This window comes from Calidris pugnax, unplaced genomic scaffold (assembly GCF_001431845.1).
Source record: "Calidris pugnax isolate Ruff unplaced genomic scaffold, ASM143184v1 scaffold148, whole genome shotgun sequence".
Classification (NCBI taxonomy): Eukaryota; Metazoa; Chordata; class Aves; order Charadriiformes; family Scolopacidae; genus Calidris; species Calidris pugnax.
Window position 1 is genome coordinate 1,176,466 of NW_015090926.1, and position 14,830 is coordinate 1,191,295.

At 38.8% G+C, this 14,830-nt stretch overlaps 1 protein-coding gene across 1 annotated transcript; it reads right to left on the bottom strand.

The window, feature by feature from the left end:
- Positions 1-442: 442 nt before the first annotated feature.
- SLC25A46 (solute carrier family 25 member 46) lies at positions 443-14,830 on the bottom strand. The gene is made up of 8 exons (XM_014951494.1): positions 14,577-14,830; positions 12,389-12,431; positions 9,909-9,966; positions 9,330-9,407; positions 8,518-8,618; positions 5,672-5,728; positions 5,129-5,186; positions 443-2,505 (listed from the first exon to the last, which is right to left on the bottom strand). The coding sequence occupies exons 1-8, from the start codon at positions 14,827-14,829 to the stop codon at positions 1,927-1,929; spliced, it is 1,227 nt and encodes a 408-aa protein (XP_014806980.1). The 5' UTR covers position 14,830; the 3' UTR covers positions 443-1,926.

Consider the following 14,830-nt stretch of genomic DNA (forward strand, 5'->3'; position numbering starts at 1 on the left):
ATGACGGTCTCCAACGTGCACTTTGTTACTGCTTCAAGGCAACTGCAATCGAATAGTTGGCTTCCATTGAATTTAACACCTTTGAAAATGCCAGTTTTAGGTATTAAAAGTTGGAATTCCAAATTTGACTGGACAAGTGCGTGCACAATCTGCTCTGAAGTCAATGCTGTCCTTGCTTAGAGCAGGAATTTGGACTAGATGACCTGCCAAGATACTTTCCAGTTGGATGGTTCTCTGATATATCTCTCCTCATACTCACTTAAAAAATATAAGCAGGAATTGAATATTTTATCCAAGTTCTTGCATGTAGTTTAATCCAACATGTTCTTCCATTAGGAAAGTTGAGAAACCTGAAAAAGCCACTCTGAAGGGTACACAATAAAATATAACACACAAATTTTGTATTCCTTTACATGCCTCTTCAGTGAATTACTTCAAAATATTTATAGTGAATTCTCATTTTATTTCATTGCTTCCATTCTATACACTAAATTTGCCATTAACAATATTTCAAAATAAAACCAGTTCCCAAGTGCACTATACTTTTTCAACACTTATGCATTTAAAATACATGAAAGTTAGATTAATAACAGCAAAGTAGACCTGCAAGTGACTTAGTCAGAACTTTGAACAGCAACACTTTTTCAGTATTTTGCCTTGACTGTTTTCCATAAGTGATAACTACTATACAATGATTAATGATTAAAATGCACATCAGTTTACAGTATTCACAAAGATAGACTTGCCACATGAGTGTGAAAAGGCAGCAGCCTCTCGTACAATTTAAAAGCGACTCTCCACATGCTCTATTTGCTAAAAGTCATCCACCCCCCCGCCCCCCCAAATTTCATTATATTTATTCATGAAACCAAGAGAGGACTAAGTTATTTAGAATGATCAGAATTCATTTTCAGACTGGAAGTCTTGATTTACTAGGGGAAGAGGGCAGATATGGTACATTTCAGCTGTTTGCTTGCACATAAACAGACTTAATTCTGCTCCACAGAATATCTAATCCAGCAGAGATTTAGAATGAAGGACATCAGTGCCAGATAGTAAGCAGATAATTGTGTACATACCTCTCTGATCTAACAAAAGAGAAATGCTAGAAAGAGCCAACTAATTCTTTACACTTTCTATACACTTTGAACACTGATACTACATACATTTGTAAGATTATTCTACTCGTACACAAAGTAGCAGAGTAAAACTAAACCCTGAAGTTACGAGTGGAAAGTAGACTAAAAATGGCACTTACACATGCACACTTCAGTTTCTAATTTGCTTTATTCACACATTTCCATTAATGTAAGCCTTGCAAACAAACTGCAAGACAGCCAAGTCTGCATTCTGTGCAACTTCGCCCAAGCCCAAGTTTTTATTATTTTGTATAAAGCAAAAGATTTGTCTTCGTCGTCTGGTGCCACACCGCAGCAAAGTAAGAATTCTTCTATGTACCTGTTAATTATGACATTTATGTCGACTTAGGTTACTTCTACAGTTCCTATTTTGCTCACAGCTCCATTAACAGTGAAGTTGAAAACATTTTTAAAAGATCAGTAAATCCATCAGACTTCCACATGCAAGTTCTTACAATTATGAAAATAAATTCCTTTGAACTGACTAGCAGTCCAAATTATATATCAGATGTGATGTTTATAAAGCAGATATTAAGAATTCATATCCATTCCTTAAGTCAGTTAACTGGTAAGAAGAAAGGTAAATCCTCACCCCAACCACAACTGAAACTCGATCCCCTTCTGTATGACTGCACATTACATATTCAATGTGTGTCTATAAATTTAAACAGTACTTTTTTAATTACACTTAGGTATCTATATCCCCATTTTTAAAACAAGTTTCTTTACAGTGTAAGGAGAACCCATGGAGTGGATTCTTCAAACTTCGTGTTCACACCTGAACAGATTAAGAAACATTTTGAAGCAGTGTTGAGTAAATAATTTTGGTAAGCTGTAAAACTGCCACATGCAAAGTATACTGTACTACAACAGCTCCAAATCCTTTATAAAAACCTAGCATTCCTTCTTCTCGTTTTATAGTATTTATGCAGTCTCTCATTCCCTCATACTGAGTATTGATCGGAAGCACTTCATAGCCAAGGTCTGTGTTGTCGATTATCGTGCGTGTCCCCTGAATGTGAAGGCGGTGTAAAACTGTCTCCAGTGGGTACAGCAGGACATCAGCACAAAGGCTGGCAGCAAAGCTGGCAATAAGTTCTGGGAAATACGCATCCAGCATGCTCTGCACAGAAGTAGAGCTCTCAGTCGGAAGGTTGGGGGAATTATCCCTTTTCAGAACAAACAAAACAAGCTTCTGGACGATGGAACTGATGACGTAGTGAAGAACCCCGTGTAGAGCAGTTGGAAAAGTCAAGACCATCAGAGGAAGGAGACGCTTGCTGTGGGGTACTCCCATGCCCACAACTCTGCCGATTCCTTCTTTCACGCAGTCCAGGATGCCAGGATTATCTCGAATTATTTCGCTCTACAAGCACAAAGGAAGAGTTACTACGTATGCGGCCCACTTCATAACAACGCTGACATCCACTTTGACACTTTATCACTGCTGAACTTTTATAAGAGAGTTAAACATTTGCATGCTATGGTATCTACACAGCTATAGTGATAAAAATTCTTTCCTCTAAGACTCTTGATAGCATTCAAGTAAACTTGCTTTTAAGAAATGAATCCATCTTTATTTAATGTATGTTCCAATTATTTGTGTTACTACCAAAGAAACTCAACTTTCAGCTCACTCCTGAAAGCATCAGTCCACAAAACAGCCAGGTACTGAAAATACCTACTTCTGCAGCAAAACGCCAGAAGTATTTATCTAATTTAAAAGTCCTTTTCTTTAAGGGCTGTAACTCTAATCTTTGTATTTGAATTTGTACTTGAATGTGCAATAATGAAGACTTCCATAATTAAAGATGAGTTGAAAGATCATTTTTAATTTGAATTTAACTGTTCAGCTCTGAACATTTCCATTCCATTATTTGATTCTAAAATAGCATGTTTTCCCCATGCTACCTCTTAAAGATTTTTTAAAGAATTCACTTAGTAATTATTTACTCTGTTCATCTCCACCTATGATTGCAGCATCACGCTAAAGAAATGGTCTCCCTTTCTAATGCTTATACAAACTTAAGTGTTTTATCATCTCTGTTACATCCAAAATTCAGGATTTGGGAGTTCTCTTGAATGCCCAAGTCTCCGAGTCCATGCTGGCTGTCCTGACCTCATGCCAGGATAAACCACCAGAACATTCCTCAGTATCCTGGGGAAGGACTGGCTTTGCAAGGCGCTATTTCAAATACTTGAGAATATAACGCTATTCCAGACTAAGTACAAGTTAAGCATCACAACCCTTACTGAATCCTCTTATCGTTATAGTCGCTGCACCTCACAGCTGTGCTTGCTTTTGTCAAACACGCCACCATGTGGTTTGCAGTGTTAAAGACAAAAGTAATGTGGCAGCTACAAATTTCTATCATTTACACTTATTTTGATGAAATACATTTACTGTAATACTGTTGAACAGCATGGTTTATCCGAATTAAGACAATCAAGCTGTTAGTAACAAATCCCACAATCTTTAACTTTTATAGTTTGTTATTGCTCATTGCAGCACACGAATATAATATAAACATAAGACAAGTTTCCTCCCTGTACTGATTAATACAGCGTAAAATCTTCACAAGCTCTATCATTACCTCCGTTGTGTTTTTAACAAGAATGCTCGTGATGACGTTCCCAGGAACTGGAGAATGCATTTCATACAGCATATATTAACCTATTCAGTAAAATATTTGCACACAGCTGAACCTATTAAGCCTAAAACCCACAGATCTCAGTGTAATTATCTTCCTAAGCAATGCTTTACAGAGATGACCACCTGCCTAAAAGGCTGGAGGAGATGTTTGGGCTTTTTGTTTTCCTATTGAGCTGCTTTCTAGCAAAGAAACTTTGTTACTTATCCTGCAAACAGAAGACAGGCTCTGAATAATGTTCTCACTTGTCATTTATTGGTAAATACGTTCCCATGTCCAACACCACAGAGAACATTCTTTCAGACAAAAATACAAGCAGTAAAGTACCCGAATAAAATATTCCATTCTGTGGCCTACTATGAACTCAAGAAACATGAGAAGTGTTCCTCCACTGTTTCTAGTTCCACGATTATGGCATACTCGGGGTAAAGCCGATCCCCAGGAAATAAATTTCCTAAGTTAGCTTCCCAAGGATTCCACAAACTCAGAGATCCACTCAGGCTGGATAAATGAATATTATTTTCAAAATAATTCAACAGTAGAGGGGAGGAGGGTTTCTTTAATACAGAGTAACTTTAGAGAATCTGAGTTTGTTGTTGGGAGTCTACCCGCATGCCCCCATGCATAGACGTTTAACCTCACCTGTCCTGTTAGTCCATAACGTGGCCAGTTAGACAGAACAGCCTTCCTAGTACCTTCTGGCTCCTTTAAGCTTGGATCCTCTGTGCAGAGCAAAATCCTGTCCCTTAAGACTACCTGCCTCTAAAGTACAGGCTGAAACTAAGAAACTGTAGAAGTCAGTCTCATTTGTCCCTTCTTCCCAGAAAATGCACCATGTTGTAGACATACACCAGCAGTTGAACTGTAGGTTCCAACAGCTAGATCTAAATTGGTCTTGACATACTTACAACTTGTCTATGCTATGAGTGAAAATTAGTATATTGATGACTGAATGACATGAGAGTGACTGTCCTCCACCAACCTGGAACAGCTTTATAGTTGTTACAGCGGAAGGGGTCACTGCAACAGCTTGCCTAGCACGTTCTAAAACCTTAACATAAACAAAACTTCATATAGATATAACTTGTTCCCATTTCATACATAATATATTCCAACTATTAAATGTCCGTTCTAATTCTAGATTGACTTCAGATAGTAAAACTAATACACCCATGACAGTAAATAGTTTTTATCCCAGTTAACACCATACAGCCTCAAGCAAAACAAATGCAACTACTGCAACATAAACCAGAATCCAAAGACTCACTTCTCCACGTGATCTAATCTATAAAGAGAGTAACAGTATCTTTTCAAATTCTGTAAATATATGTAAGTTACCTGTACAGTTTCAATGAGGCTCGCAGAATAAAAAGGCATTGCTATCACATGCGTTAAACTGCAGAAATTAACAAGATAAGAATTAAGGTCATGACAACACCGTAACGTATCCAAATAAAGTTATCTATCAAGTCATACCTCAGCGAAAATTAACAAACCGTAACTCAAATATTAAAACACACATCAGTAAGTTGAAATAAACTTCAGTCTGAAGTTCTGTTGAATTCTATTTCTGTGTGGTCATACTGATTCAGGTGTCTCTGATATCATAATTTAATTACTGAAAGAATCTAATCTTTTAAACTAGTCAGGTTCCATACAGACAGAGGATCTAGTATGCAAAAATTATCTGTGGTATAATCTGGTGGTTCATCAACACTATCACAGTGGTGTAATCAAGATTGTTAAAAAAAATTAAAATTTGAAAATTACTATTAGCACTCTGTCAAGTAACCATAGCTGCAGATTAAACTAGTGTACATTTAGTAGTTTTATTAATGTTTAGGTAGTAAGACATAAGGTAACAACACATGCTATATTTACCCTTTGAGTAGAAGGTGTCCACCTATCTGCTTGAGGTTCCACTTATGCGAAAGCTCCCTAAAAAGAAATATATTTACTGTTATATGCACGAAAACACATTATTCTCAAGCATTTCTTCCATGGGTGTCAACATCCAGTTTCATATTGGTGTTTTACTATCAGTTTACATTTCAGGATTTCCCATAGCGGAAAGACATAAGCTATGCATTTAACAAATCCTGCTTGACTTTTAGAAGTTATTCAGGCCCATTAGACATCCTTTAGAATTGCTTTGAATTGCTAATAAGTTGTCTGTAGCTCTCACAGCTACTGGCTTTAGTGTTTTGCATTTATTTTGCATATTTATGGACTAACTTGGTTAAAGCCATTCTCATGGAATAGTGGATTATTTTAAAATCTCAATAGTTTCCTTTATCAACATGTATTTTTTTATTATGTTTTGCTTTGGTTATGCTTTTCCTGTTCTTTGAGGTTATGTTTACCCAGTTGTTGCTTCTTTCCTGAAAACCTAACCCATATTCTGGCACAGTTAGGCAAGACCAAGTACAATAGGTCAGACTAGAAGGTGCATAAGTAGTTCTATACAGATTTAAATCTTTTGGCTTAAGACCAAACTTTACCATATCCTGGTAAAACAGAACAAACCCCATGTGTTTATCACAAAGGTGACTTAAAAAAAACCCCTTAAACTATTATTTTCTAGTTACACACTTCAAGATATGAGCAGTAAACATTAACTACACTCCACTTGACAGAAAAAGTAATCCCACCTAGCTCAAGACAATATTCAAATACCAAATATATTTACTATGCATACTCTAAATACTCTAGCTATGAGGTAGAGATATTTGTGTGTGAAATGTTGGACAAGCTAAACTATACATTTTTAGAAACAAACTATAAAGTGTTCAGCTTCAGTTCTCATCTAGGAATCACACTCACCCACTGACTGTAGTGACAAGAAACCTAATCTAAGAAAGGAAACTATACCTTTTTTGAGGAACTGTGTGTTACTAGTAGATACCACTTCCCAAAATACATAGGTCAGTCACTGAAGAAGGGAAGACCATTTACCATTATCTAATTTGAATGCTTGCATCACATCCAATAAGCCATAATACTTAAAATGTGGAAAATGAAACCCAACTAGCATGTGAAAGCCTAACCTGTCAACTCCAGTGCAGCTATCCCTGCAGTGGAAGAAGAATTACAAAATGAATTTGTCCACCACAGAACTACATTCAACTTAGCACAAAAATGTTAGGAGTGGTGCACGTACAAGACAACCATTTTAGCCATATCACTTCCCCAGTGAAGTTCATTTCATGCCTGTTTACACACTGTCTCGACACAAGGATGGGGGTAGTGTTGAGGAAAGAATGAGCAGGTACCAGCAGAAAGGATTGCTTCTTTTGGCAGCAGCCCCAGCTTACTTTCCAAACTAATGAACAACTGGCCCACAAGAAGAAAATCCTTGCTCACACTGAACAGAAATCAGAACTATGAAAATATAAATGCTATATCACATCTCATGAACTTAAGCATCACCTACAGCAGTATTTAAAAACAAGAACAAGGCACACTGGGAGAGAAGTGTATGCCTGGGGATTTCAATTATGTATGGGAACGAGCTGACCAATGACCTTAAATACACATTCCACACAATTTAAGTACAAAATGCTTCTGATGCTCCAGAAACTGGAAAGACTTACTTTTATTAGTATGCACGCATCACAACAGTAGTTTGATTCAGCCTGCCTAGATTTCTTATCTTTAAAAGTAGGCCAGTTTCCATGTCCCTTAAGTACTTCATTTCTGTCCACAAAATGAAAATAGACACTTCTCTCTTCTGAAAGCTAACATGATTCTCAAGCCCACTGGTCCATTCAAACTTAAACAGCCTTAAAGCCAACTGTTTGCCTGCTTCCCTAATATATTTTCCAAGACAGGTCTTTATCATTTTACTGGCTTCAGTGTGTTCCCTCGCAACTGTTAAGTGTCTTTTCCTAACTTTTGATTATCTCACAGTTTCCTTGCATTTCACTACAAGTTTTCATTACTTTATATAGTAAACTCTCTCACACAACCTGCTTACTTACAGTTCAGCACAAAAAGCAGGTAGAGTTGCAAATAAAAATAAAAAATTATTACTAAACTACTATGGCCAAACATGGACACAGAAGTAGAATGGTAAGTATTTCTTTAAATGAAGTCACTCATTTTTAGTTATAACCCCTTTGTTGTAAGAATATTGAATAATCTACATAAAGTTGTTGATAAAGGAGGACAGAAGACAAAGCTGACAGCCACATAGACTCTTATTTACCAATTTACCATGTCTTCTCATTTATTAATGCAGGCCATTCTGTTCTCTCACCTACCAAAGACAGTGAAAATGTTCAGCAAGATGTCAGTGCTAGTTCATTAGCTGTGTAAGTTCTCTGTATTTAGATTAACGAAACTATAACTTCTTACTTTAGACATGGCATTTGCTAGTAGCACTAAATACAAACCAAAATATCAAAACAAACTTATTGATTCTTTTAATACAGTGGAATTTTACTGACTACAAACTTTCTACATTATTTCTGTACTCAGACAAGTAGGCAGACATACCAAACATATAAAGCTCCCAGAAAGAATCTCTCACTACTTATTAATTACAAGGTTGTCTTCGCCAAGACACCTACACTGTGCTGAAAACACCTGTTCAATGTCTGACTGTCCTAATCAAGTAAAATTTTTCAAACAACCTTACAATTCTAACACTTGGAATATAAATCAACAACTGATGATCAATGTTTTAGAAGCAGTCAAAAAAAAAACCAACCCGAAACGTTTAATACCTTGGCAAAGGTGTAAATTCACTGATGATGCCTTCTGTTCCCAGGGTTATGCCCTGAACAATGAAAGTGCTGCCCATTCCTTTCCAGAGAGCTCTTGGACCCTGTGTTTTTAAATAGGCAACACATTTTGATTCATGCAACATAAAACTCAAAAATATTTTCATCTTACTAATTTTTATAAAATTTCAGCAAATTCAGACCACATGGGTCTACAGTTATACCATCAAACTTCACTATCACCAAATTCAGGTGACAACTAACTTTTCAGCTCTGAAGAAATTGTTGGTCTTCAATAATTTCAAGCAGTTGTCACAAGTTTGGAGACTCATCTCTCACTGTTAATACTCTGTACTATAAAGTTAACACCAATTTCTGTGAGACAGATTTGAGATGTTAAAACCCATCTGTAAGAAATCCAAAAAGTCTTTTCTTACTGTCTTCTGATACGAGTTTCAGGATTGTCATTCCCATGCAGAATTGGAAATTCATGCACTACTATCTTTGGAAGTAGTCACTTGGATAATCTCTTCATCCACATAAAGATTAGTAATTTTTAGAATTGTAAGGAAAAAATTAGTTTCGGGGACCTTTTTTTCTTTTCTAACATCTGCAAATTTTCCCCACTAAATACCGTATTACTTAAAAAATAATTTAAATAATTTACAACTATCTTGAAACACTTCCTCAACCATAAAAATAAGAAACCCTTACAATTAAAATGTTTTTAACCACCAGTTACATAAAGATGTCAATGTACACATGTGCTATAGTAACCTTCACTGCTCAGATACAGCCTCACAGCAAATACTGACCTGTGTCTTATTGATGCTGTACATAATATTGACAATAGTAAATGGAGTGAGATGATAATTCCGAGCATGATAGTTCACCTGTTAAAAATATAAACAATGGCAGTTTTATAAACATACTTGCAGATGTTACAACTCTAAAGGAAAAAGTACTTCCAAACTAAGGACTTTATCTCTGTAAAGGTCAGCTTAAGTGACCATAATATGAATTCTCACTGAAATTTAGGGAAACAAGCAGAACTTTTATGTATTTGTATGCTGAAAACGTAAAGAATAAAGCAAGCATAAACCAGAAAATACTGGAAACAAAGCATCCTGCTTGTAAATGGGGATCTGGAAGTTGCTCCGTGGACTCTGAAACACTGACTTGCTGCAATTCGTTTTCCACTGCCCAAATGAAAAGAACGATCGAGATAAGTTAAATTTCAGAATGGAAAACATGTATGCTACAAATAAACATTTGTTAATGTAGTAGTGTCTCCCTAAGAACTGTAAGGCTTTCTTATGCTCTACAGAGTATGAAAACACAGAAATATCACAGTACACAGGAGCACTGACTGGAAGAGATAATATAAGACATACCTGACACTGACGACGTAGAACAATGCAAGGATGTGCCAACACATTTTCTGTAAATAGGCTTTAAAAGAAAAGTGTATTTAAAACATGGAAGTGATCATAAATTTATTAGAAAAGTCTTGTTATTTTTCTCTAAAAACATTGGATCAGTGTTTGGAAAAACTATGCATTATCTAGTGAATTAATGAGGCATTTTGGATGGCTGCCAATACTACAAAGGAACAAGTATCAAAAAACCTCACACATACATTCACTATGAAAAAGCCCACAGGTGTATATACATATATATGTATGTATTTTTATAGATAAAGCAATGTACCAGATTTCTTCAGCTGCAAAATATTAGGGAACAGAACAGGCCAGAGACAGAATTATGAAAGGATTAGTTTCCACTATTATGTTAATTCCACATACTCAAGACTCTCCTTAGCAAGGCTAGAAGATTGGTATTAACAGCAGACACTGCCCCAGACCAACTCTCCCTCCACATCCAGAAATGGTATTTCAATCAAACCTTCACAGGAAAGTCCTCTCAGTTCTGAAGTAGGATTCCTGGCCGCAGCCACGCAAAGAAACTTTTCATTGCATCTCAAAGTGATCAGAGTACTTATTTGTATGTGGTTCAAGCCTGGTATAGGAATTAGAAAAGCAAAACCCCCAGGCTTTGTCTAAGCATCCCAAGTAACAGCTCTGACCACCAACCTATAGGATCATCTGGGGTAGGCCTCTTATGGGGATTTTACTCTGGATAAACAACTACTAATTGGCACAGAAAAGTACTGAGCCTGCAGTTTCATAACTATTAAGCTAATTAGTAGTTTGCTACTACCAAAAGAGGTGAAACTTTCACTGTGCTACAGCTGCTATCTATTAAACCCTCCTGGTAGGCAACTCACCTAACCTCGCAAAAACTCGCCTTTTCTTTTGAGTGTTTTCTGTCAGATTTCTGACTTGAACCATGTGTGTCTTGACAAGTGATCAATGCAAAATCAGAAGCATGGAGAATTGCTCTCAGTAATGATAAAATGTTGATCACCTCTCTTTCGCAAAACCATGTGGTCATTTTAGTCCTAGTGGCCTCGGTACTCCAGACGTGGAAAACTTTGTCATGCTTGATTTAAATCAAATCAGTTCAAAAGGACAACTGAGCCACACTAACACATCTCTGCTTCTGGAGATCAACATACTCCTGCCTTATGGCTCCATTCCTTTCCTGGTATTCTCCTGAGCTCATTCAGCTTGACAAGGTTGGAAATAAATAACTCTTTACATGCTGGGGGCGGGATTCTTCTCCCCCCCCCCCCAACTCTATTTTAACAAAGTGAACAGACTTATCAAGTGAACAGCCGAGCCACTGCAAGGGAAACAGTGAGAGAAGAGAGACAGGGAGATGGGATGGTCTAATTTAAGCAACTCATTACTTGCCAAAAACATTTTCCTAGTCCTTCTTATCCCTTCTCTCTCTGGTACAGTTAGCTGGTGCCTGCTGGCTTTCACAGCTAATCAAATCCCAGGTAAATCCACCCAACTGAAAGAACAAAAAAACCAATCCAGCTCTTTAACTGACTTTGTCTTCTATCTTAGTGATTCAGACTGGTTAAAAGAGATTCTGATAAGCCTCAAGGGTGATAATGACAGGATAAGGAGCAAGACAGGCTAGCAGTCAAGTAAAAGGCCCTCCTCTTACGTAGAAGGACTAAGAACCTCAACTTCCCATGTTGGTCTAACGGGGTGATACAAGCACTCCCATATTCTGAAGAGAGAAGCACTTTTCTCAGAGCAGTCTCACGTTCAGGTCAACAAGGAGTAAGCCTTTTTCCAGTCATAACTTTTTCAAGACAAAACCTCTACTTCCCACCCTTTGACAAGTTGCATCAGTACATTCACCAAGAAAAATCTGATCAGGTGAGTGTGACTGAGCAAGCATCCCACAAAAAAAATTCTTAAACTTATCATGATCCTTACTTTTCACAATGTAAGCTCTGAAAATGTTGCTAAGCAAGTTAAAGTCCATTACTTTCTCAAAAATACTATCAATAATCAGTGTCAACATAATAAAGAATAAAATGGTTAACGGACCACTTGTTTAGATCAACATTACTGTTCCAGGATACTTTGATAATATGCCTGAAGACATTTTCACTTTCTTAGGAAACATTCACATTACCTAAAAGTATTAATAGAAGTGGCAAATATGAAAACAGTTTTCCAGTATTACTTTCAGATTTCTCTGAAAGGGTATACATATCTTGAGCATACCACACAAAAACTTGTTTCTTATATTCACTGCTAAGTAACTTTGAGAAACACTTCCGTTAAAGAGAATGGAAACCTGAACGGATTTCAGGGAGTAGGCTTCTAAAGGCATTTCAACTGCATAAGTCTACTGGCATAAAAAAACATCACAAAAGCATACACAGAAATCACAGACAACTACAGCATTATTACTTCCCTATCAGTGACAATTATTAGACGACACTTACCTTGCAAGGCCAATACCAAAGCCTGCAAATCTGTTCAACTGCTCTGAAAAAAAATGAAAACAGAATATACAGCAGTTATAATTGCAAAGTGGGAGAAAATACCATGCAGATGATCTGAAAAACTAATTTTGTACTCTACTTTCTTCAGAATATTGCAAGCACTAAACCACAATATTTATGGCAACTCAGCAAGATAGGATATAAAAAAAATACTCCCCCAGGAATATCTGCACTTTGGACTGCATGTGAGTTTGCACATACTTTTATAAATAAAAGTACTCTTGTCTTAAAACAGCAACAGAGAAAGGAAAAAAAAAAGGGCAAAGTGAACAGTAAACCAGAATATTTTAAATATCTAAATATCTAACTCCAATAATATAGAGTATCTTAAATATCTAACTCAAACCAACCACTGGAAAAGTTACCATGCATGACAGTTTACAGTAATTCTGCAACATACATTTAGATATCTGTGGTGAAAATAATTTTAAAAACAAAAACGGTAAAAAGAGAGAACTTCAGGAAAAGTAACACAAAACACAATTGATGATGTAACAAACATCAACACAATATGAATTTTCAAGTCAGTTGTTTGTCTTCACTCCTTTGCAAAAAATTTAGTTACTGGAGAACTGTTAAAACTTCAACAAGAGTAACAGATTCAGTTCCCTGTTGTAAGCTACCAGACAGACAATCAACACATCGGGAATTATCAGAAGAGATTTTACGAAGAGTAACAGAACTGTAAAGGCATGTGTAAATTAATGTTCAGCCCTACAACCTACAGGATGCAAGGAGCTGTAAGCACGGGTAATGACAGTAACTTCAGCAGAGCTCCACACAGACGTGGCAGCCCTCCTAAGAGGAATGATAAGACTCTCTCTCTTCTCTGCAGAAGCTGGACTCAATGATACAGCAACTCCTAATCAGTCCTACAAAATGCAGAATCAACATGCCTTCCATGAATAGATAGGGGAAGAAGCAAAAAAAAAAAAAGGTAGAGTCCCAGTATGTAGTAATATTTAAGTAGTGCTTTAAGTAGTGCTTGCATGGATGAAAGTCCAGCTCAGGGTTGCACGCATCGTAAGACCTGAAAAGAAATACTGCACGACAGCTCACCCATTAATGCAATGCAATTTTAAATAAACTAGTCTTTCATAAAACTTTGGTACTCAAGTATATATAAACTGCTCCAGAACATCCTTTTAATTAAAGAATACAGATGTTCAGTAGCCCAGGTTTAGCAAGTTTTTCTTAATCCACCTCAATTTCACAAAGACATACAATGGTGCTGTACTTCTGAGGGTTTCTGCTCAGCTTCCCAACCGTTGCTGGAACAGACTTGAACAGAGCTGCTCCCCCAGATCCCACCAGTTCCAGGGTTCCTCCACGATGATGCACGGGGGCAGGGGCTACTTCAGTAGGTCATGCTGTGCCACTTGCACTTTTTCAACGCAGCAGTGAGGCAAGCAAAAGACTCATAATAGAATGGTTTGGGTTGGAAGGGACCTTAGAGATCACCAAGTTCCAACCCCCCTGCCATGGGCAGGGACACCTCCCACTAGAGCAGGTTGCTCAAAGCCCCATCCAGCCTGGCCTTGAACACTTCCAGGGATGGGGCATCCACAGCTTCTCTGGGCGACCTGTTCATTGCCTCACCACCCTCACTGTAAAGAATTTCTTTCTGATGTCTAATCTAAATCTCCTCTCTACTGATTTAAAACCATTACCCCCTGTAACCACTAACCCATCGGCACCGACTATGTAACAAAACACACCGGTGAGGCCCGGGGGTACGGCCTGCCCTCGGCGACACGGGAGGGTTTCTGCGGGACACGGCTGAGGCAGGCAGCAACCACTGCTCAGCCACAACCTGCAGTCCCACCTGCCCGTCCCTACCTACGGCTGCTGGGGTGCAACAGGCGATATACCGTGTTCTCTTTCTTCTAAATAACTTTTTATTATCCCCCCACCCCGCCCCGACCTCCTGGCCCTTCAGCATCGCCAGCCCCCGGCTGCACAGGCCCCTCCGGAGGGCCAGGGCCAGCGCCGGGCAAACCCGGTCGCCGCCAGGCCGCGGCGCCAAGCCCATGGCCGCCGCCCGCTCGCCCTTGCCCGCCTCGGCGGGTCACCCCGCTAACGGGCGGGGGCCCGGGGGGACAAGCGAGAAGCCGGGCCCCTTCCTTACCGGCGCCGGGGCCGCCCGCCCCGAGGCTGGGCTCCTCGTTGAGGCCGACTCCCCCCAGCGGGGTCCCAGCCCCGTAGGGCGGCGTCTTCTCCCCCCAGTGCAGGTTGCGGCTGCCGGGGATGTCAGGGGGGGTGGTCACCCAGTGGCCCAGTTCCGAGGCGCTGCCGAAGGGCCTAGCTCCGGGGCCCGGCTCCTCCCGGCCCCCCCCGCGGTAGCCCAGGCCGTCGAAGCCCTCGGGGCGCCGCGGGTGCATG

Coding starts and splice junctions, on each gene's coding strand:
- SLC25A46 (XM_014951494.1), bottom strand. CDS start 14,829: ATGCACCCGCGGCGCCCCGAGGGCTTCGACGGCCTGGGCTACCGCGGG. Junction 9,408..9,908: donor TTCTACGTCGTCAGTGTCAG/GTATGTCTTATA, acceptor TATTTTTAACAG/GTGAACTATCATGCTCGGAA. Junction 8,619..9,329: donor ACAGCATCAATAAGACACAG/GTCAGTATTTGC, acceptor TTAAAAACACAG/GGTCCAAGAGCTCTCTGGAA.